At 34.9% G+C, this 27,394-nt stretch overlaps 1 protein-coding gene across 1 annotated transcript; it reads left to right on the top strand.

Annotated features, from left to right (window-relative positions):
* Positions 1–5: 5 nt before the first annotated feature.
* Fh (fumarate hydratase) lies at positions 6–27,394 on the top strand. Its single transcript, XM_046432474.2, has 10 exons — positions 6–138; positions 5,590–5,724; positions 8,635–8,745; positions 10,987–11,163; positions 13,560–13,742; positions 15,159–15,324; positions 20,288–20,491; positions 21,943–22,070; positions 24,475–24,628; positions 27,197–27,394. The coding sequence occupies exons 1-10, from the start codon at positions 13–15 to the stop codon at positions 27,337–27,339; spliced, it is 1,527 nt and encodes a 508-aa protein (XP_046288430.1). The 5' UTR covers positions 6–12; the 3' UTR covers positions 27,340–27,394.

Here is a 27,394-nt window from a genome sequence, read left to right as displayed (position 1 = left end):
CTGGCGGCAACCATGTATCGAACCCTGCGGCTCCTCGCGCTGTCTAGTCGCTTCCTGCGGGACCCAGCTGCTGCCTTAGCTTCTGGCTTGGGTGGCGTGGCCGTCCTCCCACTCCGGCCCCTGAACGCCGCTCGAATGGTGAGCGCAGGCGGCCCGTGGGTCGGCCTTGCAGCGGTGACCTTCAGTCAGCGCTGTAGTCGGCCTGGACGCCCGCGGGCTGGCGGGAGGGTTGCCTCGGGAAGCTCGGTTCTGCGCCCGCGCCAGCGTGGCCGCCTCCCACTCTGACGCTTTTTCAGCGCGGGGAAGGAACTTTCCCCCGAGGGCCCGGGGACCTGGCGGTGAGGTTCTGCCGGTCCAGCGTGGCTTTTACCCTCAACTCCAACGGGCGAGCCCACGCTCGTTTGGGGGTACCACGCCTCAGTCGCCTTTGCTGCTTTCCCTCTATTTTTGCCTGGGTCCCGACCCGGCGCTACCTCGTGGACCATGCTGGGCTAGGAGGAGGATGCGGGGAGAGGGCTAGCTCTGGCTCTGTGCTCATCCTTTGGCCTCTTGGTCCGCAAGGGTGCTTTGGACTGCTCTCAGGCCCTCCAAAGGAGTAGAAGTCTTAGGAACTTAAAATTATATTTCTCTTGCGATTGTTAAATTTGTAGGCTAATAAGGTTTCCCGAAACCATTATGTTTGTAAAACCCAGAAATCCGTGAACAGCATGTTTGAGGAGATGGGATAGGACCTCACTATAGCTGAATCAGTACTTTTGATTTAGAAAGGCAGCTAAGGAATTTAAAAGTTCCAAGTTCAAAGTATGACATGCTTACTTTAACGAGCTCTTTGATCGTTACAATGTCACCTTAGAAGTAATTCAGCCTTTAAAAAACATTAAATTCGTGAGTGTGTGCGTGTTTGGGTTTTTTTGTTTTGTTTGGCTAGGAAAAGTTCCAGAATTTAATTATAATTTAGGAGGTTCCAGAAATTAATAATGCTTTAAGAAGAGTACAGTTCTTTACTACACCAAAGGATAGCATGTGCTTTGCAATCCCAGATGTGATTACAAATCCTCTACTACTCAAAAAGTTAAGACTTGGGGCAAATTGTCTTTGCACTTATTTCCACAGGTATACAAAATTGAGGTAATTACAGCTATTCAGCAAGATTGTACATGGGAAAATACCATGTAGTGAGTATTCATTAAATATGCTTCATCTAGGGCCAAGATATTTCTTGGACAATAAACTGGAAGATGCTTCAATGGAATCACTATACCCAAAACTACAAAGTCTAGGATGCTTTTGTATTCCTGGAACTACCTGCTGTAGTAATTTTAGTGCATTTTAGAATCTTTAAATTTTTAAAAATTCATTTCTTAACTATTTAATTTATGTAAAGGAAGCAGGAGACCTTATGAATATCCTTTTAGAGTAGGTGTCAAAAATAGCACTACCTTGCTTTTAGGGTGGTAATGGGGATAGATTTCTTTCCCCCAGAGTTCTAATACTACAAAGGAGAAAAAAGGTCTTGAGAGAGTATTTAATAGGGAGACCAGCTGTGATCTTACTTTGTGGATGAGGAAGTTCTCCATTTTTTTGAAGGTCATTTCGTTGATGATTTTTCAGGATGGCCATAAAGTCTGAAAGATAAATATTTTGTATTACCATGTAATATCAATAAACCACTTACTGTATATTTGCCTATTTTGAGACTTCTATGTTTTAAGACCAAACAGTCTTTCACAAAGAATCTGAAAACAACACAATGAAATTAGTTTTTATCTACTAAGTCCTTTTGCATGAGGAATAAATCGCACCTCTTTTTTTTTTTTTTTTTTTTTTTGTACTGGGAATTGAGCCTAGAGGTGTTTAACCAACCACTGAGTCATATCTTCAGCCCTTTTTAATATTTATTTTGAGACAGAGTCTTGCTTAGTTGCTGAGGCTGGCTTTGAACTTGTGATCCTCCTGCCTCAGTCTCCCAAGGCACTGGGATTATAGGTGAGTGCCACCAAACCCAGCTTGAAAATCATTTTACATTGTTTTCATGAAATAACCATGGTTTAGTTAAATTTTATCCATGAATTTGCGTAGGGATATCTTACAGGCCCTAGGGGTCTGTATTTTTTGGCTGACCTTTCTGTTTAGCCTATCATGCAGATTTGGAGAGGAGAACCTGAGGTCACTGGGGTTAGTGGCTGTTAACAAATACTTGGTATTTCTAGGCTGCAGAGCAATCCTATTGTGGTGAATGCTGGACACATCACTCACTCATTCCCCAGGAGGGAAGTAGTTTTATATAAATAAATAGGGATGTCCCTGAAACAAATGGAAATTCCCACCTTTATGCTTGCCCTGTCCTTACTGGTTTAATTCTTAAAATCATGGCATTAATTCTTAAAGCAGCTGCCTTTTCCTTGAAATTCTGCTCTCTAAATTGTGGCATATGAAGACAGTTTCCAAAAAGACCAAAATGCTCATATTGTGTGAACTAAAAACATTTTTAGAATTGACATTCATTGTTGATAATTTTCTCTAAGTCCCAGGCCACTGGGAACAGGTTATACATGTGACAATATGAGAAGATTTTGAAAACATACAAGTGTTTTTCAAACCTGAGGTCAGCTCGGGAATTTGTGAAATCAATATAGGGAGTGAATAACCAGCATTGGGTTTTTTTGTTTTGTTTTTTTTTTTGAGAGAGAGAAAAAAAATTTTTTAATATTTATTTTTTTTTTAGTTTTCGGCAGACACAACATCTTTGTTTGTTTGTGGTGCTAAGGACCGAACCCGGGCCGCATGCATGCCAGGCGAGCGCGCTAACACTTGAGCCACATCCCCAGCCCAGCATTGGTTTTATTTATTTTTTTAATAGAGTAACAAAAGATAGAATAAGAGTACATGGTATAAATTGTTTCATGGAATTTTTATTTCAGGTTTGTGTGCATATATGTTTATATACTGAATCATGATATAAAGGTTTTTTTCTTCATTAAAAAAAAAATGTTTGAAGAAACTTTGTAATTACCTTAACCAAGTTCAGTGTTCCTCTATTTATATGTGTGCTTATCTAACAGATTCTAGGTATCACCCACATAGGTATCACCTCCTCTGACGGTTTTTGCTAATTCCTGGTACTTAGTGCAACTTTCTGATAGAATATAAATGATCTCATCTTTCTAATTTTCTTAGTGTGAACCAGTGGTTTCTTAAGTGGAATATCACATACATCCTGCTGTTCCCTTCAGGAGGTTCTTCTACCTTTCAAAATAACATATTCAGATCATTGAAATACAGTTAGAGTAGTCATACCCCAGGAAACATATATCCATACAGGCATCATTTTTGTAAGACACACTCTATCTTTCTGTTATACATTGGATTCAACCCTCTTTTTAGGTTTGTTATACATAGCCTCAATAATGTTTTGCAGCACTGCTTCTGTTTCTGTCTTACCTGTTTGTACAACCTATATATTCTCTTGGGTTAAATACAGAGTACTCTTTGGTTTTCAGGATAGTTTGTTACTAGCTAACTAAGCTACTGCAAACTTTGTGGTGCTGGGCTTTGTGCATTGTTGGGCAAGCATTCTACCACTGAGCCACTTCTCTGGACCCAGTGTTTGTTCTTTTTGCATATTTGGGATTTTAAAATTATTATAAAGAAGTGTATTTTTTGAAGTGTTTGCTGAGATTGGGATTTCAGCCACAAATGACTTCTGTACTTTCTTTTTTTTTTTTTTTTTTTAATTTTTTATTGTGGGTTGTTCAAAACATTACAAATTTCTTGACATATCATATTCCACACTTTGATTCAAGTGGGTTATGAACTCCCACCTTCACCCCATACACAGATTGCAGAATCACATCAGTTACACATCCATTGATTTACATATTGCCATACTAGTGTCTGTTGTGCTCCGCTGCCTTTCCCATCCTCCACCCTCCCCCCTCCCCACCTCTCCCCTCCCCTCCCCTCCCCTCCTCTCTCTCTACCCCCTCCACTGTATAACCCTGAGGGTCTCCTTCCATTACCATGCAATTTCCCTTCTCTCTCCCTTTCCCTCCCACCTCTCATCCCTGTTAAATGTTAATCTTCTTCTCCTGCTCTTCGTCCCTACTCTGATCTTAGTTACTCTCCTTATATCAAAGAAGACATTTGGCATTTGTTTTTTAGGGATTGGCTAGCTTCACTTAGCATAATCTGCTCTAATGCCATCCATTTCCCTGTAAATTCTATGATTTTGTCATTTTTTAATGCAGAGTAATACTCCATTGTGTATAAATGCCACATTTTTTTTATCCATTCGTCTATTGAAGGGCATCTAGGTTGGTTCCACAGTCTTGCTATTGTGAACTGTGCTGCTATGATCGATGTAGCAGTGTCCCTGTAGCATGCTCTTTTTAGGTCTTTAGGGAATAGACCAAGAAGGGGAATAGCTGGGTCAAATGGTGGCTCCATTCCCAGCTTTCCAAGAAATCTCCATACTGCTTTCCAAATTCTGTACTTTCTTAATGATTGATTGGTGTCAAAATCCTAAGATATGATTGAGACTATTATTTCTTGATTTGTAATTACACAAAGGTTTAAACTGAAGAACAGAACTGAAACTCATTCACCTAAATCTTTCTGAGTAACTATGAATGGTTCTGAGTTTTATCATAATAACCTGTTTTTAGGGGACAATGTCTGTTTTATGATGAAAATATAATTTTGAACACAAAAAAAGTGATGATATAAATTTAAGAAATCAAACTAGATTTCACAAACCAATGATGAAAACCAGTTTACCTTCTCTAGAGCCAGCCTTTTGGTGCTCTTCTTTAACAAGATAATGAAGAGAAAGAAGGACCTCAGTTTTCTTGGTTGGTGCTGTTGTCATTGCTAATGTTATTGTTTCAAAGTATCTTTTAACATACAAAGATTTCTGCCTATAGTATCCAAAACAAAGACTGCAGTGTAAAATATTTATATTTGTGCATATGGTTTACAGGGTGGGAGACAAGTTGGTGTATAATGATGTCCACCTAATTGAACTGACATAGCTCATCTCCCCTTGTGTGTGCATTTATTATGATTTATAAATGAGAAAAGCTGACTTGGAGAAGGTGACACAGCTACTAAGTGGTGAGCTGTCTGATTGCAAGGTCTGAACTATTTGTTATACTATGCTCATACATAGTGTTTGTAGACCATATCTGAGCTTTTTAAAAATATGTTTACAAATTTCAAACTGTTATTCTGCAAAAGTTCCAGTGAAACGAACATTAAATTAGATTAGGTTCGAATTAGCCCAATCTTGACCAGTACACAGTAGGCACACTGCTAAGTGGAAAAGATTACTGCTGTAGTTCAAATATTTTTCTTGTATTTGTCATCTGCATAGTATTTGAATTCTGTAGTCTGTCCTTAACATCTGCATTAATACTTTATCAATTTCTCAAGGAAAGATCTAAAAGCAGGGAGCGGAATGAGAATAAAAACAAAATTTATGGTCAAAATTATGTGCTACTTCTATTCTTTTTCCTTATAGCTCATAAGATGCTATTGCTTTTGATACTGGGTTTCTTTCAGGTTGTAACAGCATCTTCTCCTTGTCTTTAGGCAAGCCAAAATTCCTTCCGAATTGAATATGATACCTTTGGTGAACTGAAAGTCCCAAATGATAAATATTATGGCGCCCAGACTGTGAGATCTACAATGAACTTTAAGATTGGAGGTGTGACAGAACGCATGCCAGTAAGTGGCTTTTGTGAAAATGTTGGCTTATTTTAGATGAACTAGGGGCTATATTCAAATGGATCACTCTACCTCAAAAATAAATATTTTACACAGTTAAATTTAGGTTTATTAAGAAAACTGGCTTCATGAATAAAAACTTGTTTTCTTTCATTAAAATGACAGATAACTTTTTGAAGTTTTAATATGCTATTATTTTTTAGCCATGACTTTGAATATTTTAAATTCTTGATAGAACTAAATGATTATCTTTTTATTTTTACTGGATGTTTATAGATTTTTGCTAGAATTTTACAGTTTGCAAACAATTTTTATTTGAATATTCAATTTCTTTTTTCATTTTACTGATGTAAAACTAGGGTTTTTCTTTAATTTTTTACTTTGTGTCTTGATTTTTGTTCTCAGAAAAGTGTCCACTACACACTTACCCTAAAACATTACTACTCATCAATTTCCAGCTAATAGATAATACGAACTTGTTCAATGCCACCCAAATGATTAAATGATTAAAAAACTTCCTAATACATTTCATTAAATGTGAGATGCCATCAAATAGAAGATGGACCAGCTATACCACTAAAAAAGAAAAAGCGAAAGTTGTGATATGTCACTGATTATGAGATGCATCTTGATTTCAGAGATTTTAACGTGTGAAAAGAGTTGATGAAATATATTACATATCCTAATGGAGTCCAACCGGAGTATGAAAAATAGTCAATGCAGGATTGCAGGATAGGTTAGTAAGCCTAGAAGTAGCAGGCTTCATCCGGTGAGCTATTGTTTACCAGTTATCTTCTGAATCTACTTTTTATCCTGAATAATTTTAACTTCCATGTTTTAACTCATGACTAAGCCTTCAAGACCAAATCTTGACTTGGTTTTAGAATTTTGTGACAGGGGACTAAATCTTTGAAGAAATTTTTTTATCATTGCCATGGATAGCCTGTTTTGTGATGAAGTAATAGGGTCAGGCTCCGTGTTTGAGTAGCAAAGATAGAAACTAACCCTGAAATATTCCTGTATAATTCAACACCTGGGATTTTTTTATTATCCTGCTTTAATCAGCAAGTTGTGTGGTTTTAAGGGTACATTGTTTGCTGCTTTTACTCTAGAAGACAGGGCAGACATTCAGATTATATGTCTGTGGGATTGTTGCCTGGGGAATCAATTTAGTCACATATGACCTCATCTATATTAATTTCCTGAACTTTATTAAATGTTAGACTCTGTGTATCCTGAACTTAATAGTATGATTAAACCCATCTCTTTATACTTGAGGTCTAAGAGGAAAACAAACCCAAAAAAGATTATTGATTTTATACTTGATCTTAGTAGAAAGGCCCAGAGGTAATGAGATTATGAATTTCTAATGTGAGTAGATTTTCATGATTCTTCTTTTCTCCCCCGTGATGTACTGTGCTAATTTATCTTATTGTATTTAGTAAAACTTATAACCTTATCTTATTTTTATGAGTCCATTAACACTAGGGTCAATCTGTCCATTCACATAGTCAGTGTTATTTGGCATTTGGTTATAATTAGGTGGTGATTTGACACGTTGTTTGTTCATGTTTAAATGTTTTAAGTTTCTAATCAGTTGTTAGCCATTTGTCTCCATTTTGTTTGAGTAAAACATGTTTTAATTTTAGTTATTTATAATTCAAAATAAAATTGTTTATTTTTTCTGTTTGCTTCTCAGCTTATAATCACTGTGGTTCAGGTGTATATGTTTAATATATCTTATTCTTTACTTTTCTTTGTTTTTTCCACATTGATTCTCTATCAAGGACTATAGATTTATAAAACTATAGTTTTATAAATTCATTGTTCTCTTCCTCACTTCCTTTTCTCCCTTCTGTTCTTTCAAACTTGACTTGGGATCTGTGCCACAGTCTATGTTACTAATTTTGGTAAGAATTCATAGGTCAATTCTCTGACAGAAATCAAGTTTTTTCATTGAAATCCCATCTAAATTTATTCAATTTATCCTTTTCAAGTTTGCTGAAGTAATTTGTATTAGAAAATGAAAAGACTTGGACAGATGCAGTGGTATACCCCTGTAATCCCAGTGACTAATGAGGTTGAGGCAGGAGGATCAAGAGTTCAAAGCCAGCCTCAGCAATTTATCGAGGCACTTAGCAACTCAGTGAGACCCTGTCTTTAAATAAAATGCAAAAGAGGGCTAGGGATGTGGCCCAGTGGTTAAGCACCCCTGGGTTCAATCCCCAGTGGAAAAAATAGTAAAAGAAAGAAATGAAAAGATTTGCATACTAAAAAATGAAAGTATAAAGATACATATTTATGTATCTGATATATAGAGATATTTATATATCTGATTTATATATCCATATGTGTTTTAAAGTCTAGAGAATCCTGGGTTTAAAAACAAAAATATGAGAGAAATTTCTAGTGACTTACTGACTGTCACATCTTCACTAACTAGACTATGTTGTTTATTGGTTTTGGGGTAAGATGATAGCCATTCAGCAACTGGTTATCTCAATAGTGATAATACTGTGGCATCATATTTCATATTTTGCAAGAAAAAATAATGGCTCTTGCTGGGAAATGAGTGAATACTATTTGTTTTGAATGCATAGTATGTGAAATAAATAAGAATTGTAGTGTATACATATAAAAAACTAAAATGAATAGTTTATATGTGAATATGAATGTGCATGTGTATGGGTATGTGAGACATACACATATGTGAAGACTCAATATATTTGCTTTTGTTTAGTTCTTTTGGTTCATTATGTATTTATCTGTAATCTTTCTCTGTTCTAAACATTTGAGGATCATTGTGTTAATTAAGTTACTGTTTTAGGTACAGTTTTGCAACTACATAAAATAATGTTCGTGCTTACCTAAAATTGCAAATTTGAAGTATTTTTCTGATTAATATTTTAGATCCCAGTTATCAAAGCTTTTGGCATCTTGAAGCGAGCCGCTGCTGAAGTAAATCAGGATTACGGTCTTGATCCAAAGATTGCTAATGCAATAATGAAGGCAGCAGATGAGGTAGGAGGTGATAACTATATTGGCTTAATGGCATGGGACTTGTGTCTTCCATTGGTATTGATAAACCCTGCTAATAGGAAAGGGCACTGAATCCTTTTTAAATTTTTTTCCCCTTTTTTATTCTTTTTTGATACACATGACAGTGGAAGTATATTTTGACATATACACATGGAGTAGAAATTATCTTAATTAGGATCCCATTCTTGTGTTTATACATGATGTGGAGGTTCACTGGTCGTGTTCATATATGAACATAGCAAAGTTCATTCTACTTTCTCTTCTGTTCCCATCCCCTCTCCCTTCTTTTCATTCCCCTTTGTCTACTCCAAAGAACTTCTGTTCTTCCCTCCTCCCTCCTCCCTTATTGTGTATTAGCATCCACATATCAGAGAGAACATTCGGCCTTTGGGTTTTTGGAATTGGCCTATTTCACTTAGTTCCATCTACTTAGCAGCAAATTAAGGCACTGAATTCTTGAGTTAATGAATTTCCAGATAAGATGGCTGCATTGTTGTTTGGTGAGGATATTAATATGGTGCTTAAAATACTATATTGTGGCAGAATTTCTGGATTATTTTATGTCCTTTAAGCTTCTTGACTTTATGTTGGGTGCCTGTAATCCCAGCTATTTGGAAGTCTGTGGCAGCAGAATGAAAGTTCCCAAGGCCAGCCTGGGCAACTGAGTGAGACTCAAAATAAAAAGTTAAAAAGGACCTGGGGATGTAGCTCAGTGGTAGAGTACCCCTGGGTTAAATCCTCACTGACTGCAAAAAAAAAAAAAAAAAAAGGAAAGAAAATGTTTTGAAAAGACAGTAAGCTTTATATTTGATTTCTTATCTCATGAATAAATGATTCCTTTTAAAACTAATTGATTATTTGATAATGCATATCAAGAATATAATTTCACTACTCTACTAATAACATTGTCTTAAGGAAATAATTAGAAGGTAACAGTGTTTTTCATTATAGTGCTATGTAATAATAAAAATAAATTGGATGTGTCTAACCATAACAGCTGCTTATGTAAATTGCATTTATATTGTTATATTATGAATCATAGAAAATTAATTCTTTAAAGATTGGCATAGAACAAATCTTTTTGAGAAATAGGAAATTTTGTGAAATTATTTTTATAATCCTTCACATATGGTGAAGTCAGATATATAACCTAGCCACATCCTCCCATACACTTTAAATCATCTCTGTTATACGTAAATACTATGTAAATGCTATTTTTACACTGTATTGTTTAGAGAATGACAAACAAAAAAGTCTATAAATGTTTGGTACAAATATAATTTTCTTTCTTTGTTTTTTTTCCAAATATTTTTATTCTGTGCTATTGTAATATAGCACAATCCCACAAATACTGAGGGCCAACTATATGCACATGTACCCATTGTGGGAGGTAGACATTGGAAGCAGATGCCAACAAGCTAATAGCCATTATTTCTGTAGGATAGAACTAAAATGACTATTATTCTTTCCTCGGTTCTCAGAATTATCTGCACTAATCACCTATTTTTATATAACTAGATAGAAACAGTTTTATTTAAAAATGAACCAGTTGTTCAGTGTAGATTTGTCAAGTGCATTCTGACTTTTTAAGCTAAAATCATTTCAGAACCCACTCTTTTAGGAAGCTTATAATTCAAAGACTAACACATAAGCTGAGAGTATAAAAATATGACAAAAATAGGGGCAAATCTGGGCAGTGCTTGTTTCTACATTTGGCAGTTGCTAATCATTGGACATCTGTGCAATGAAGTAGCTATTAGTGAACTCACATTTTCAAGTCCCTAATTCGTTATCCTGCTGACTCTGGTGGTAACATCTGTTGGATATTCCTTCTTAACAATAAATGTATCTAAAGACTATTTGTCTGCCTTAACAGGTGGCCTTCTATTAGAGGAGGCAGTTAGAGAAAAATAAGAAAAATGACTTTGCTTCAGTTTTCAGTTGAAGTCAGTGAGTTGTCATACTATTCAGAATATATAACATTTCATTTTTAAAGTGTCTGTGGTTGGAAAAGTGATGTTACAGGAGCTTAGAATTGTGGGACAACTGCATTCAAATGCTGTGGAACCCTTAACAAGTCATTTAACAGATGGAAATAAATAAACATCTTTAAAATAGTTTTTTTGTAAATGGATCTGATTTAATCATAATTAGTTAAAATCCCCGAATATTATTTCTTATTTTAAAAATGCTAATTTTTAACATTTTTTTTTTTTCCTGCAGGTAGCTGAAGGTAAATTAAATGATCATTTTCCTCTTGTGGTATGGCAGACTGGATCAGGAACCCAGACAAATATGAATGTAAATGAAGTCATTAGCAATAGAGCAATTGAAATGTTAGGAGGTGAACTTGGCAGCAAGAACCCTGTGCATCCCAATGACCACGTTAATAAAAGCCAGGTCAGTATGTTTTCTTTTTTTCATTGCAAATTGAAAAGTATGCCTGAGATTATTTTTGTAAGGTCTTTGATAAGGTGAATGTATTTGCTTTATTCTTTAGTGGAAAAGACTTCTAAAGTTTCCTGAATTTCTTTTAGGGGTCTGTTCTTTGTCACAAACTTTATAAAAATTGCTTTTAACACTTCTGTACTGTATTTGTATATTTTTATTGACGCATCTAGTTTTAAATTGTTTATTTTGAAATAATTTCAGACTTCTATTAAAAGAAATGCAAAGATAGTTCAAAGAACTTCTTTACTCCCTTCACCTGCTAATCTTAATATTAAAACATATAACCACAATGCATTAATAAAAACTAAGAAATTAATATAAATATAATACTCACAAACAACAGACTTTTTTAAGAGATTATTTTTAGGGTTTCCCATTTTTCCACCAAGGTCCTTTTTTTTTCTGTCTTCCAGGATCCATTCCAGACTACATGTTACGTTTAGTTGCATATCCCTTCAATTTTTCTTATCTGTGCTTGTTTCTTATTCTTTTACCTCGGTCCCTTAAGCCTGCTATAACAAAATACCTAGAAAGTCCTCAGATAATATCATCACTTTGGAATTTAGCATTTCAACAGGGGAATTTTGGGGGAACATTGACATTTATACCATAGTGGTCCCTTTTATACTTTTGAAAATAGTAGTCAAGTATTTTGTAGAATGTTTTGGTGTGTCTGGTGTTTTCTCATGATTAGACTGAGGTTATGAACTTTGGGCAAGACTGTCATACAAGGTAAGGACCCTTCTTATTGCATCATATCAGGGTGCAAGATAGCAACATGAATTAATACTGTTGATGTTAATCTTAGTTATTTGGTTATGGTGATTCTTAATAAAATCTCCACCATTAAATTACTATTTTTCCTCTTCCATACATTACTTGTTAAAAATGAGGTATTAAGTCCTGCCTTCATTCCAGGCACTACACTTGAGCTTAGTTCCTAGAGGATGGAATATTGAAGAAATTTTGTACATGTGTTATAATCACCACATTAATTAATAGAGATACTTCAAGACTATGCAAATACCTTCTTTCTCCTGAAACTTTGCCTGTTTATTTTAGCCTTCGTCAATGAATCTTGCCTACAGCACTTACTACTCATGATATTTTAAAAGTGATTTTCAGTTTTCCTTCTTTCTACATTTATTAATTCAAGTTTGTTTTTTTTGGTAAGAAAAATTTATCCTTCCCCATTTTATTTACTTATTCAATTATGTCTTTCAGTTTGGATTCATGGATTGTTTATAATCCAGTACTTTTGATATTTATATTATTGCTTAAATTATCTGTTTAGGAACCTATTGAGTTGATTCTTACGTCTTGTAAATCATGTCACTATTTTTTTTCTTACTTTCTGGCCCTGTAAGATATTCCTGGCTTATTGCCTTAGATTTCCCTTGCCCTAACCCCAGAAACTGACGTTTCCAAAGAACTATTGGACAACCTTTTTGAAAAATGATACTTAGAAACCAGGATCTGGGTGTTGGGTATAGTATAATATATTGTAAAGTATTAAAACGAAAGCTTTTTACATGAGTTTATTGGATAAGGATTTTTCAGATTCAGTACTCACCTTTAAATGTGAATTTATTTTATATTCTGCAGTCTGTAATCTGTTTCAGAATAATACAGTGTGTGTAGTAAGATGAGAGGATAGAGTAGAGTAATAGATGATACAAGATTGACTACATACAGTATGTTGAGTATATTGATAATTGCTGAGTTTAGGTCCATGAGTATTCATTGTAATGGTTATCCTACCATTGTGTTTTACTATTTTCCATAATTTTAAAAAACATAGTTTTAAAGTACAGGATCAATAGTTGAGGAAAGAGTACTGAGTAGACACTATTTGGTTAGGTCTATTTTACCAGTTCCTGAGTATTTTGGCAAGCCATTGTCATTTCTTTGAGAACTTGACTTTCCTATTGTTAAAGTAATGACCTACCCCATAGAACTTTCCTGAAGTTTAATAAATACATGTGGAAGATTGGATGTACTATTTAATTGAAAGGAGATATTAACTATCATCAAATACAGTTGTTTACTTTGTTTTGCTGTCATTTACTAGTGAGCAAATACTTAACACATTAAATGTACTTGGTTATAATATGTAATACACCCAATATACTTGTATATAATACAGTTCTGAGAACTAGGATGCTTCTTATTTGACTTAAGTGATCTAACTTGCCACATTAAATGTAATTATTACATATTGCCAGTTCTGAAATTATCATTTAGTGAGGTTTCTTTTTTTTTTCTTTTTTGAGATTGAGATACTCATTTGTTTTCTGTTGCTCATGATTTAACATTTTATGTTCCTTTTGAAAAATTTCCAACAGAGCTCCAATGATACTTTTCCCACAGCAATGCACATTGCTGCTGCAGTAGAGGTCCATGAAGTACTGTTACCAGGACTACAGAAACTACATGATGCTCTTAATGCAAAATCCAAAGAGTTTGCACAGATCATCAAAATTGGGCGTACTCACACTCAGGATGCTGTTCCACTTACTCTTGGGCAGGTATAGGAGTTTGAATCATTTTATTCAATTTAGGAATTGATAAAAATGGCCATTGTATCACCTTCAAAGTTTTACTGGTTTAAAAGACCAAATTTATAACATTTAAATTCAGTGACAGAGATTGTTCTGTGTTAACCGATCAGTAATTTTTAATAGCTTTCCCTTAGGAAAGGAGCAAAGTGTATTAGCAGTGAGCCACCCTCAAGTTAGACTGCTCAGGTTCAGGTTTTTGTTCTGTGTGAGATATGTGACGTTAGGAAAAGTGGTTAGCCTTCTATGGCTCAGTTTTCTGAGCTGTACAATAAAGAAAAGTTGCGTTTTAAAGCCATGTCCCATTTCTCTTTCCATCATTGACTCTTAATACCATGTGTAATTTTTAAGGAGGAACTATATATGTGTTTGAAACTACTTTTCTCTCTGGCTTCTATTTTTTTTTTAAATGCATCACGTGTTGAAAACCATGTTCATTAGGGCCCTGACTCAATCATCTATATAAAATCATCATTCTACCTATCCTGACAGAAAATTCTGTTTTTGTTTAACTTTATCAAAAGCATTTATAGTTGCTTTTATTAAAATTGTCTTTTGAGTTTTTGCCTTTTTCCCTAATCAAAATATACTCCATGAGTGAATCCAACCTCTGTACATGTGTAGATGCATGTGCACATATGATATTATGTCACATGATCAGGTTTCCCTGAAAAGAATTATATCTTTTAAAATGTTTTCGTTAGAACAGTATGAAATCCTAGTACTAATCAAAAATGTTTGTGGTTTTTAAATGTCTTCAGGCAGGAAAGAAAAGACTTAGTGTACTTATATACCTTGGCTTGCCCAGCTTATGTCTTTTGTCCTTGCATAATTGTTAATAAGGCCCTTGCTATATTCAAACATGATAAATTTTATGGTTGTTTAAAGTGTATGATGTTTTGGGAACCAATGTGACATTGATAGTAGAATTAAATTTTGTAGTGACACTGTAGTTTTAACTCTACTCTTTCCTTTTCATGCTATTCACTGAGACACTTTGCTTCTCAGGTCCCTGTAAAATGTCTTTATGTTTCTTCTCAAGTTTTTAAATTGAAATTGAATGAAGAAGTTTGTATTTTTCCTTGGGAGAATATTTAGTGTTTTTTCTCAAAGTTTTCTGGGACACAACAATAACAAAAAAACCAATAATTTAATATTGTAAAGTTGTTCATTTTTAAAGTTTATTTCCTATGTTGTCCTTTCTAATAGGTTTATAAATCCTCATCTATCCCTGTATTTTGCTCATCATATGAATTGACATAGTGTAAATACCACTTGAGTACCTTATAATTTAGTAGTCTGATTTTTTTTTTAAACTTCATAATATAGTTAGAATAACTTGTAAGCCATTAGGAAATTCTCACCTTAATTTTCTTCTCTTTTAAGGAATTTAGTGGGTATGTTCAACAAGTACAATATGCAATAGCCAGAATAAAAGCTGCCATGCCAAGAATCTATGAGCTTGCAGCTGGAGGCACTGCTGTTGGTACTGGTTTAAATACTAGAATCGGCTTTGCGGAAAAAGTTGCTGCAAAAGTAGCTGCACTCACAGGTTAGTGATTCGTGAGTTAGTATACTTTTTCGTTGTACTAGTTCAGGTAATTTTTAGGTATCTTTGCCTTGCATTTTTTAAAATTTAAACTTAGAAATAATTTTTCAGAATAGTCTCAAAAACAAAAACAACAAAACCCTGGGAATAAATCTATCCAAAGAGGTGAAAGACCTCTGTAGTGAAAGCTGTAGAACACTGAAGAAATTGAACAAGACATTAAAAGATAGAAAAACCTCCCATGTTCTTGGATAGTCAGAATTAATATTTTTTAAATGGCCATATTACAAAAAGTGGTTCACAGATTAAAGGTGATCTTCATCAAAATACCAATGACATTTTTCACAAAACTAAGAAAAACAATTCTAAAATTCACGTGGAAGAATAAAAGACCCAGAATACCCGAAGCAAAATTAAACAATAAGAGCAATGCTGGGGGGGATGACATCATGATAACTTATCTCAAATTATACTACAGAGATATAGTAACAAAACAGCATGATATTAGCATCAGAACAGACATGATTACAGTAGAATAGAACAGACAAGTATATATAACAGTCATCTGATACTTAATAAAAATACCAAAAACATAATGTAGGAGAAAAGAGCCTTTTTAACAAATGGTGATAGAAAAACTAGGTATTCTGACGTAGAAGAATAAAACTGTATCCTTGTCTCTCATTCTATGTAAAAATCAACTCAAAGTGAATCAAAGACCTAGGAATTAGACCAGAAACACTGCAACTACTAGAAGAAAACAGATTCAACCCTCCAGCATACTGGCACAGGCACTAACTGCCTTAATTAGACACCTGAAAAGCTCAATAAATAAAACCAAGAATCAATAAATGGGATGGCATCAAATTTAAAAGCTTCTGCACAGCAAAGGAAAAAAGAGTGTGAAGATACCCTGTAGAATGGGAGAAAATCTTTTGCCAACTACTCTTAAGAATTCAAAAAACTGAACACCCCAAAACCAAATAACCCAATGAATAAATGGGCAAATGATCTCAACATAGACATCTTTTTCAAAAGAAGAAATATAAATGACCAATGAATAAATGAAAAAAATATTTAACATCCTTAGCAATCAGGAAAATGAAAATCAAAACTATACTAAATTTTCATCTCACTCCAGTTAGAATAGTAGTGATCAATAATACAAATAACAATGTCTAGTAAGGATGTGGGGGAAAAGGTACACTTATACATTGTTGATGGGACTGCACATTAGTATAACCACATTGAAAAGCAGTACGGAGATTCCTCAGAAGACTAGAAATGGACCCACCATATGACCCATCCATCCTTTGGTATTTTCCAAAAGAACAAAATCAGCACACTATTGTCATACACACATGGCAATGTTTATAACAGCCCAGTTCACAATAGTCAAGTTATGAAACCAGCCCAGGTTCCCATTAACAGACAAACAAATAAAGGAAATGTGGCATGTATACACAATGGAGTTTTGCTCAGCCATAAAGAAAAATTATGGCATTTGCTAGTAAACAGATGAACTGGATAACATCATGTTAAGTGAAAGAAGACTCAGAAAGTCAAGGGCTTATTGGTTTCTCTTGTATGTAGAAGGTAGAGAGAAAGAAAGGAATTTTTTAAAGGGGGAGGGGCAATCTAAATAAAAGGGAGATGAGTAGGGTAGCAGAGAAGGATGCGAGAGGTTTGAGGAAGTACTGGCAAATGAAATCTATAAAATTATGCCATGTCCATGAACAGTTATACCACAATCCTATTTTTACATGTAATTACAATACACTAATTAAAATGGTAGTAATGGGAGATCAGTAGAATAGAGCAAGTAGATTAAAGGGAGGATGGAGGGGAAGGTACTAGGGAATGTGGTTGATCAAATTATGTACAAATATAGCATAATGAATCCAGCTATTTATAATGCACCAAATAGTTTTTGAAAAATAAATATTTTTCTATCAAACATGTTTTATATTCATTTCAAAAGCTGTTAATCCCCCCACTTTTTTTTTTTTTTGGTACTAGGGATTGAACTCAGGGGCACTTGGCCAGTGAGCCGCATCCCCAGCCCTATTTTTTATTGTATTTAGAGACAGGGTCTCACTGAGTTGCTTAGCGCCTCACCATTGCTGAGGCTGGCTTTGAACTTGCAATCCTCCTGTTTCAGGTGTGCACCACTGCACCTGGCTAATCCCTTTACTTTTAAAAGGTTTTCTATATAGGAGTTCATATAGCATGCAGTTAAAATAGCAGTGTTAACTTTGTTTACTATCTGGTGGTATTCAGTTATTTTCTCTTTGAAACTGCTTTGAAGTGAAAGTTTCAAAATTGGCAGAAATAACTTTTGAATGATTTGTTGTAGACAGGCTTAATTTCTTTTTTAAAATGTCATGTTGTGATATTTCTTTAAATTATTAGATCTTTTTAAATTATTTGTTTCCTTTAGTTGAGTACTGTAGTCTGAATAATGATTACTGTTATTACAGCCAAGTTGTTCTCTACAGAAAAGTCTTATTAATATATAGAGGTTGCCAGAGGGTTAGTGTGGAGATAATTATACAATACATGTTCAAGTATACTAGCTGTTTTTTTCTTTTACATCACATTTTAGTTAAAAACAAACAAACAAACAAAAAACAACAACTGTATTTTTAAGGTTTAGAATAAGTAGGTTTTTGAAATTGACATGGGAGTGACTAAGAACATCTAACTCATTTTTGTTTCTTATTCTCTCAGGGAGATCTTTTGGCCCCTGGCTAGAGGGGAAAAATGGAACAGAATAAAGTGGACAAAGAAATTTTTTAAAACTGTACTAGAGCCAGGTGTGGTGGCACACACCTGTAATCCCAGTGGCTCAGGAGGCTGAAGGCAGGAGGATCTAGAGTTCAAAGCCAACCTCAGCAAGAACAAGGCACTATGTAACTTAGTGGAGAATCTGTCTCTAAATGAAATACCAAGTAGTGCTGGGGATGTGGCTTAGTGATTGAGTGCCCCTGAGTTCAATCCCTGGTACCAAAAAAAGAAAAAACAAAAACTCAACAATACTAGGAACAGAGTGTGGAGTAAAGTGGAGTGGATTTCGTTCACTTTTCACTTTTACTCAAGAGTAGTCAGGCATTATACACATGTTGGCAGTACAGTTTTACAGTAGTGTTTTTTTCCTAGTATATTTGTTGTACTTGTTATTTCATCCTTTAAATGTTCTGGTGCTAGATTCTTTGTATTCTTTTAGGACTTCTTAAATCTACATGAAGTTTAAACCTTAAACATTTTTTATGAAGTACAATTTTTATTCTCTTTGGGAATATTTATAGTTTTTGTGTTTGCAATGCTAGGGATCAAACCCAGGGCCTTATACTTGCTAGAGAACACATTTTATCATTGAGCAGTACCCCTAGCCCTTGGTTGTATTGTTTTTTCTTCCATATTTTTTTGTTGGTGCATTATAGTTGTAAATAATGGTGGGATTTGTTGTTATGTATTCATATGTGCACATAATATAACAATATTTAATTTTTGGCCAATATCATTCCCCAGTATTTCCCCTTTCCTTCTCCTACTCCCTCTCCCTGGTTCCTTTCTCCTACTTTACTGGTCTCCCTTCAATTTTAATGAGACTCCCTACACTTCTTTTCCTTTTCTTCTGTAGCTTCCACATAAGAGAGAAAACATACAGCCCTTGACCTTCTGAGTTTTGGCTTATTTTGCATAACATAATGTTGTCAAGTTCCATCCATTTTCCTACAAATGACAATTTCATTTTTCTTTATGACTGAATAAAACTCCTTAGTGTACATATGCCTCATTTTCTTTATCTATTGATCTGTTGATGTTTGGTTCCGTAATTTGGTTATTGTGAATTGTGCTACTGTAAATGGGTACGTATGTATCACTGAAGTATGATGACTTTACTACTTCAGGATTAATAGTGAGAAGTAGTATAGCTGGCCACTTATCTGTTGGTTCCATGCCTAGCCTTTTAAGGAACCTCCATATTTATTTCCACAGAAATTTTAGTAATCTACAATCCCATCATCAGTGCAGAAGTGTTCCTTTTTCTCCATAGCCTTTCAGCATTTGCTTTTGTTTGTTTGTTTTTTGTACCAGGGCTTGAACCCAGGGGTGCTTAATTACTGAGCCTCATCCCAGCCCTCTTTTATTTTTTACTTTGAAATAGATTCTTGCTAAGTTGCTGAGGCTAGCTTTGAACCTTTGATCTCCTGCATTGGCCTCCCGAGCCACTGGGATTACAGTTGTGCACCACTGTGCCTGGCTGTTTGTATTCTTGATGCTGCAGTTCTGACTGGAGTGAGATGAAATCTCAGGGTAGTTTTCCTTGTATTTCCCTAATTGCTAATGGTGTTGAACAGTTTTTCAAATATTTGTTGGCCATTTGTATTTCTTTTGAGAATTGGTCTCAAACTGTGATCTACTGACCTTGAACTTGTGATCCTCCTGCTGCAGCCTCCTGAGTTGCTAAAATTACAGTTGTGCACCACTGTGCCCAGCTGGTGTTAAGTTTTTCGATGATTAATTCTTTGTCAAAGAGTAGCAAAGATTTTCTCCCAATTTGTTGGTTCTCTATTCACATTCCTAATTATTTTGCTGTACAGAAACTTTAATTTGATGCCATCGTACTTATTAACTCTTGGCATTATTTCCTGAGTGTTAGGATTCCTATTGAGAAAGTCATTGCCTGTGCCCATATGTTGGAGTGTTGACCCTGTGTCAATGGTTTGGTCTAATTCCTAGGTTTTTTGATTCATTTTCAGTTGACTATTGTTCAGGGTGGGAGATAAAAGTCCTCATTCTTCTACCTATGGAGAACCAATTTTTCCAGCACCATTTGTTAAAAATGCTATCTCCTCGGTTGTATTTTTGCTTTTCAGGTACTGAAACTTTGTTTAACTTGTTGAAAGTAGACAGACTTATTTATTTTACTGTTCACCCAGGTTGGCTATTTTTTCTTCAGGCTTACCTTTTGTTACTGCTCCAAATAAATTTGAAGCTCTGGCTGCTCATGATGCTTTGGTGGAACTCAGTGGAGCCATGAACACTACTGCATGCAGTCTGATGAAGATAGCAAATGATATTCGTTTTCTGGGTTCTGGTCCTCGGTCTGGTCTGGGAGAACTGATCTTGCCTGAAAATGAACCAGGAAGCAGTATCATGCCAGGTAATCACATAGCTAGTAAAGGTTGGAACTGGAATTTAAATAAAATCCCAGACATTCTCAACTTTAGAATGTGATCCCATAGTTAGACAGGGAAACACAAGACACACTTGTTTCAAAATGCTTGTGTGGGCTATCTTGGATCAGGATTTCTAAGAACATCACCTCACAAGTTAGGAAAAAGTTAGCAGCTATATTTCAGTTCTCTTATTTGAAGGTATGTAATAGTTCTGTCCTTCACAGGCCAAAGCAAAGAGAATTCTAGAATAGGGTGTTTTAAATGATCAGCATGAGTTGAATTTAAAAAAAAAAAGTCATACCAAGTCCTCTTATTTCATGTTTTGTGTTGAGTTATGGGCCTATTAGTTTAAGGGAAATGATACAGGCACTTGGTGTCTGGATTTCAGTAAGTCGTTTGATAGACTTACCTGATAATCATTGGTTTCAATGGAGAAGTGTGAACAGTGCTGGTGACTGAATACAGCTGGATGAATAGTAACATTTAAGGAATGACTAATGAGTTGAGTCTGGTCTGGAGGAGTATCTTGAAGGTGAAGGATTCTACCCATTCAGCACTGTACTGGTGATTGAAGGTGAAGGCAGAAAATACATGCTGATCATACTGGAACAAAGTTGAGGTGGCAGTATTTATCACATGATAGAATTGAGATTCCTAAAGTCCTCTGTAGGCCAATATACATCAGTCTAAAACTGACAAAAGTAATTTTTAATATTGAGAAAGAATGGTCTAACAGTTGATTGTTTTAAATCTGTGCCTGTAATAGATCAAGAGAATATCTTGTTTTTAAGTATTTCATATTGACAAATGACATGTGGATTTACTTGATTGCAAATCCAAGGTGATTTCCTAAAAGAGAAATGGAGAGTCACAGATAAAGGAGGTATCTTCCCAATGTGTTAACTTGCATTGGTTAGAAGAAGCTTGTTGGAGGGACATTCCCAGGGTGGTGGAATTCCAGAGACTCGTGGTAGATAGCAGAGTTTCAGCTTGACAGGAAGCCTCCCAAGTGTTGGTGATATTCCTCTTTTATAAGTGTTCCCATAGCAGCGTATATTTCTCTTTATTTACCCGATGTCTATGAAATTGCCAGCTTTTTTCCTAACCAAGTTTCATGAAGGTAGAGTCTCCATATTTCCGATTGTGTATTGTGTACTTGGCTCCATAACATGAATAAAAACCACGATAGTGGAGAACTATAATGTATTAGATGTAGTTTCTCATTAGTCATCGAGTGATTCAGTTTTGTAGCTACTCATCTCTCTTTCTTTAGTCAGTTTATTTCATTAAATTGGTCTTTTTTATATGTCTTTTATTTAATGAAATTAGACTTCCTCCTTGGCCTGATTATTTGACATAAAACATAATTTTAAAGTGATGCATGAAATTATGAGCGCATTTGATGTGTGTTCTGTCACTGGTGGTTTCCTTGAAGGCAAGGTGAACCCTACTCAGTGTGAAGCAATGACCATGGTTGCAGCTCAAGTCATGGGGAATCATGTCGCTGTTACTGTTGGAGGCAGCAATGGACATTTTGAATTGAATGTTTTCAAGCCAATGATGGTAAGCTTTAAATTCAGTTTTTAATGATTTTGATTAAAAGCTAATTGTCATTGTTGTTGTTTTTCCTTAAGTTTCTAGAGTTTCCTCATTAGATAATTATATGATAAGAGTAGCAATTGGAAATCAAGTACTTCTTAGAAGAGTAGCCCTAAATATTAGGAATTAAGTGACTTGTAGCTCAAGTGATTTGACAGTTTACATTTTTAATAGGAAGAAAAATTCTGAAGTAGTATAGGTTTCTTCACTAGAAGTAAGTTCAAGTTTCCTCAGTTTAAAAAATTAAAAGCCTGCCTCCTTCTCATGTTGTGCTTTTGCTTCCTCCTTTCTTCAGATTCAATCTTGAAGGAATACCCCACAGTCACTTTCATTTATGCTATGATTCCCACAAGTCCATAGTGCCTTCCACTTGCACCTGAGTTGTTCTCCCATCATTAGTGACCTCTTCAATTCAACAGACATCCCACAGTTCTTCTCTTGCATCATCTGATGTTGAACATCATCTGATGTTGAAACAATCTTCTTTCTTTCTCCCCAGTTCTCTTCCTATCCCAAGTCAAATTCTTTTTCATTGGTTTTACCTCTTCTACATTAGTGGAAACATTGTATCTATCAGAATTGTTCTTTTTTCATTTTTTCCAGAGATAGAACAAAATATTATCATCTTTTATCCATTTTTTCCTAGCTTCAGATAATGAAGCTGCATCACTATTTAGAACTTCATTTGTATCAAGTATTGTTATATCTAAAATATTTTAGAGGCGTATTTTCTATTAGTATACAGTGTAAAATCTAATCTTAATTTGATAGGCATGCAAATGACAAATATTAAGTGTATTCTCTCAGTTTCGATAAATATTTATCAGCTTCTACTCCATATCATGCACTGTACTGGGTGCTTACAATAAAATAGTAAACAAGACAGATTTTTCCCTTCTGCAGTGTATGTTCTAATGGTAAATAAAAAACCTGCAGTAGAATTCAGACTCGTAAACTTTTCCTTCCAGGTAAGATTGCATAGCAGCTATATGTCATATATAGGCACATAGCAATCATTGTTGGATTTTTATAATTTATCAAGCATGAGTTGAATTTAAAAAAAAAAAAAAAAAAAGTCATACCAAGTCCTCTTATTTTATGTTTTGTGTTGAGTTATAGGCCTGTTAGTTTAAGGGAAATGATACAGACACTTGGTGTCTGGATTTCAGTAAGTCATTTGATAGATATCCAAGGCACATAGAAAAGGTAAAACCAATGAAAGAAAGCCTCAGAAGAGACAGGAAGAGAAGAAAGAAGAAAATGTTGTCTTAGTAATCTTTTAAATTTTTTTCTTGTTTTGTTTTAATAGAAAACAAATCAAGATTATCAACATTTGCCATGTAATAAAGTGACAAGTATCAAATTAAACTTTTAAAGTTTAGTGCCTTCTATTAGAGTCTGTTGGAAGTGTACCCTTGAGTTTAGACAAAAGGCTATTAATATGTGAATATATCTTAGTTTATATTGGAAATACTATAAAAAGAAGCAATTGGTAAAACTTACCAATTACTTTCATATTATAAATTATATGAAAAGTTAAGGTGACTGGAATATCTGTTTTATTAAGTATAAAAACCTTGGTGATCTTTAATTAGAACAAGATATATTCCATGATTGTAAAATTATATCAAAATGAACTCTACTGTCATACATAACTAAAAAGAACCAATAAACAAAACAAAACAAACCCTTGTTGATCTTTAAGAACTGGGAAACCCTGACTGGACCAGTTGCTTCAAGCATATACTTAATTTTTAAATTTCTGCATCTGTTTCCTCCTTCATGGAATATTATTTTGTCTGTCTCTGGGTATCCAATCCTCTGTGTCAAGTAGGACTTCATCAGTTCTTGTAGCTGGAGTTAATTCCTCTTTTACTATGATCACCAACTCTTCATACCTGTTTTATATACTCAACATGGGTGATCTTGTATTTTATGCTCAGTCAACTAGTAAGGAAGTATTTGCCCATCTCATCCTTGTATTGCCTCTAATAAGGCAATAATTTTTCAATTTCTATGCCCACAGCCTACCACTGAGCTATATCCCTGGTCCTTTTTTTTTTTTTTTTCTTTTTTCTTATGAGACAGGGTCTCACTAAATTGCTGAGGCTGGCCTTGAACTTTCCATCCTCCTGCCTCAGGTTCCTGAGTCACTGGGATTACAGGTGTGTGCCAGTGCCTGGCCCTCAAATTTGGTTTTTAGGGTGTAGGGCCTTACAGTTTTTAGGAGTGCTATATGCTTGTTGAATTATACATTGAGAATAAGCCAGCAGACAATGTGTGTCATTGGTTAAAAAAAATAATAATAATAAGCATAGTAATGTCTCTTCCTCTTCTTTCCCTCCCTCCCTCCCTCTCTCTCTGAAAGATTAAAAATGTATTACACTCAGCCAGGCTGCTAGGGGATGCTTCAGTTTCCTTCACAGAAAACTGCGTGGTGGGGATCCAGGCCAACACAGACAGGATCAACAAGCTAATGAACGAATCTCTAATGTTGGTGACTGCTCTTAATCCTCATATTGGTAAGAATAAAGAATAATGCCATTTTGAATGTAAAATTAAAAGCTGAAACATTTTTAGAGAATTCCAAATCAATGTTTGTGGATAGCAAATTCCTTTTGGACATTGAGTAAAATCTCTTAAAATACTTGAAATTGTGTTAAAAGATACTTTATATATTTATAACTTCTATGGTGACATAGTTCTTTCAAAAAGTGATCCATTATATTTCATTTTATTTTAAATATAATATTCAGAAGTAATATTTTAAATGTATTTAAATGGCTTCAGAAACTCAATATGCAGGTACTTTGGGAAGGCTCTCTGTAAGACCTCAGCTGGTAATGTCACTAGGTGGCACTGGCTGATTATCCACAAGGAATGAATCTGCTTATCTTCACAGATGCTCTATAATACTTCAATTTCGTTGTTTTTATCCAGTTCAGATATGGAAAGCTGCCAAGTAATAGAAAGAAGGTTATATATTCATTGCTTTTAGAGAATGGAAAAAAAAGGAAATATTATGTATAAAACCATGCTTTTGTATTGCAAGTCTTTCCAGAATTGTAGCTGTTTCATTTTGTATAGAAGCAGACCTGTATGGTATACTGACCATAGCAATCCCTGTTGGATTGGCTATTTTGTAGGTTTTAAGGCATTCATTGCTTTATGTTGTGACTTATAAAAGGCCAAACCCTCACTAGGCATGGTGGCGCACACTGTAATCTCAGCAGCTCAGGAGGCTGAGGCAGGAGGATTGCAAGTGTAAGGCCAGCCTTAGCAATTTAGTGAAGCCATAAGCAACTTAGCAAGACCTTGTGTCAAACTTAAAAAAGGGTGGGGGGTGGGGCTGGAGAGGTGGCTCAGTGGTTAAGCACCCATGGGTTCAATTCCTAATACCAAAAAAAGTCAAACCCCTTCTTTCTGCTGAAGTTAACATAGTCTTTGATTTTCTGTTTTAGAACAATAAGTTATCATTGTAGTCTTATCATGTTATGAATACTACTTTAAAGCATTCTTATATAATTATGAACTTTCAAGGCAGATTTTATATCTCAGCTTCCCAAAAAGCTAAAATTTCATTTTTACAATATTAGAGCTCATTTGACTGTTTTAGGCAGCCCTGAGCCCAATGTGATGTTTTTTTGGTATAGTATTTGTAATGATATTTTGATCCATTAAAATTGTACATCAACATTCAACTGAAAAGATGCAAAAGGATTGATAAAAGGTTCTTGTGAGAAATATTTCCTCAGATCTTTACTTCAAAACATGTTGCCAAAACTTTTTAAAATTAGAAATATCTAAAACTGAATGACATTAGTTTAAAGTGAGAGAAAAAGACTTATTAGAGGCAATACAAGAATAAAATGGGCAAATATTTCCTTACTAGTTGACAGAGCCTGAGCCGTACAGCCCTTCAAATCATGGCTTCTCCATGGCCTAGATGTGTAACAGACTAATTGTTAATACTATCTCGTGGAACTTGAGGACTAAAAGTAGTGAGCATTCATGCGTAGACATCCTCTTGAGTTTCACATGAGAATTCTTCTCAAAGCTACTCTGGTCAGTAAATGCCCTTTACAACATGTTGATCATTCACAAATTCAGTTCAGTAATAAAATCAACCATCTTAGTAGTTTGTATTATAGGTGATGATTAATTGCATATAGACATTTAACACCTTACTGGGTTGTTAATCATATTGCCTCAGCAGCCTTCTTACCTTGGGTCATATTCCCCTGGTCTTTGTTTTTTTGGTCTTTCCTCCTACCTTGTTTTCATTTTCATTCTTGCTTTTGCCTTCTGATTTGTTCTTGGTGGTGGTGGTGGTGGTGGTCATTTATTTCTTCTAATTTTTAAAAAAGTTATATTAAGTCAAGACTACAAGGCCAAATGCCCAATCCCTAACTTCATTTTAAAGCAAATAATTCTGAAGTCAGCAATGTACCTGTGATCTTTTATACAGGTATATATTTCTGCTATACTGCCCCACTGTATCCTTGTAATGTCTGAGGAGAGGCCAGGGAATGGAAGCCACTACAGTAGAAACTCAGAAGAGAAGAACTGCTGCTGGAAGGCATGTCTTTCCTGAGAGCACTGGCTGTTCCTCCTTCACTGAGGGGATTTCTCACCCCTCAGAGCTAGTCACCAGTTGCCAGTTGTTATAGTACTATGTACACTTTCTGCAGGACTGGAGCATCTAACCCATTAATGCTTTCTTAGAAAGATAATTATTGCTGGTTAAACATGTTGTTGGAGAATATGTAACGGTGTACTTTTATGTCTTGGTGCTATATATTCTTTTTTGTTTTCTCTGTGAAATACCTAAGTTAATGGACAATTTCAATGTAGGAGGACATGTGCTACTTAAAGTGAGGTATGTTCAAGTCTTTATACCTTAAAACAAGTAAAGGTTTTATTCTATATGAGAAGTAAATTATCAAGATATTCACTTTTAATACTTTTTAAAAATTTTTGGAATATGTCATTAAAGAAGACTTCTAGCATCAATATCAAGTAAGCAGTATTACATTTTGCTTTAGAAAACCAAATTTCATTAACTCTGGTGTTGTCTATTTTTTCTTCAGGGTATGACAAGGCAGCAAAGATTGCTAAGACTGCACACAAAAAAGGTTCAACTTTAAAGGAAACTGCTATTGAGCTTGGCTATCTCACAGCAGAGCAGTTTGACGAATGGGTAAAGCCTAAGGACATGCTGGGTCCAAAGTGATTGAAATAAATTTATGATAAAAATAAACATGTAAAATAAAATTTAAAAAATCAGA

Source organism: Marmota monax, unplaced genomic scaffold, assembly GCF_021218885.2.
Source record: "Marmota monax isolate L192 unplaced genomic scaffold, Marmota_monax_Labrador192_F-V1.1 WCK01_AAM20220418_F8-fsc00090, whole genome shotgun sequence".
Classification (NCBI taxonomy): domain Eukaryota; kingdom Metazoa; phylum Chordata; class Mammalia; order Rodentia; family Sciuridae; genus Marmota; species Marmota monax.
The sequence above is the reverse complement of the archived record's forward strand: the minus strand, read 5'-3'. Positions and strand labels throughout refer to the sequence as shown.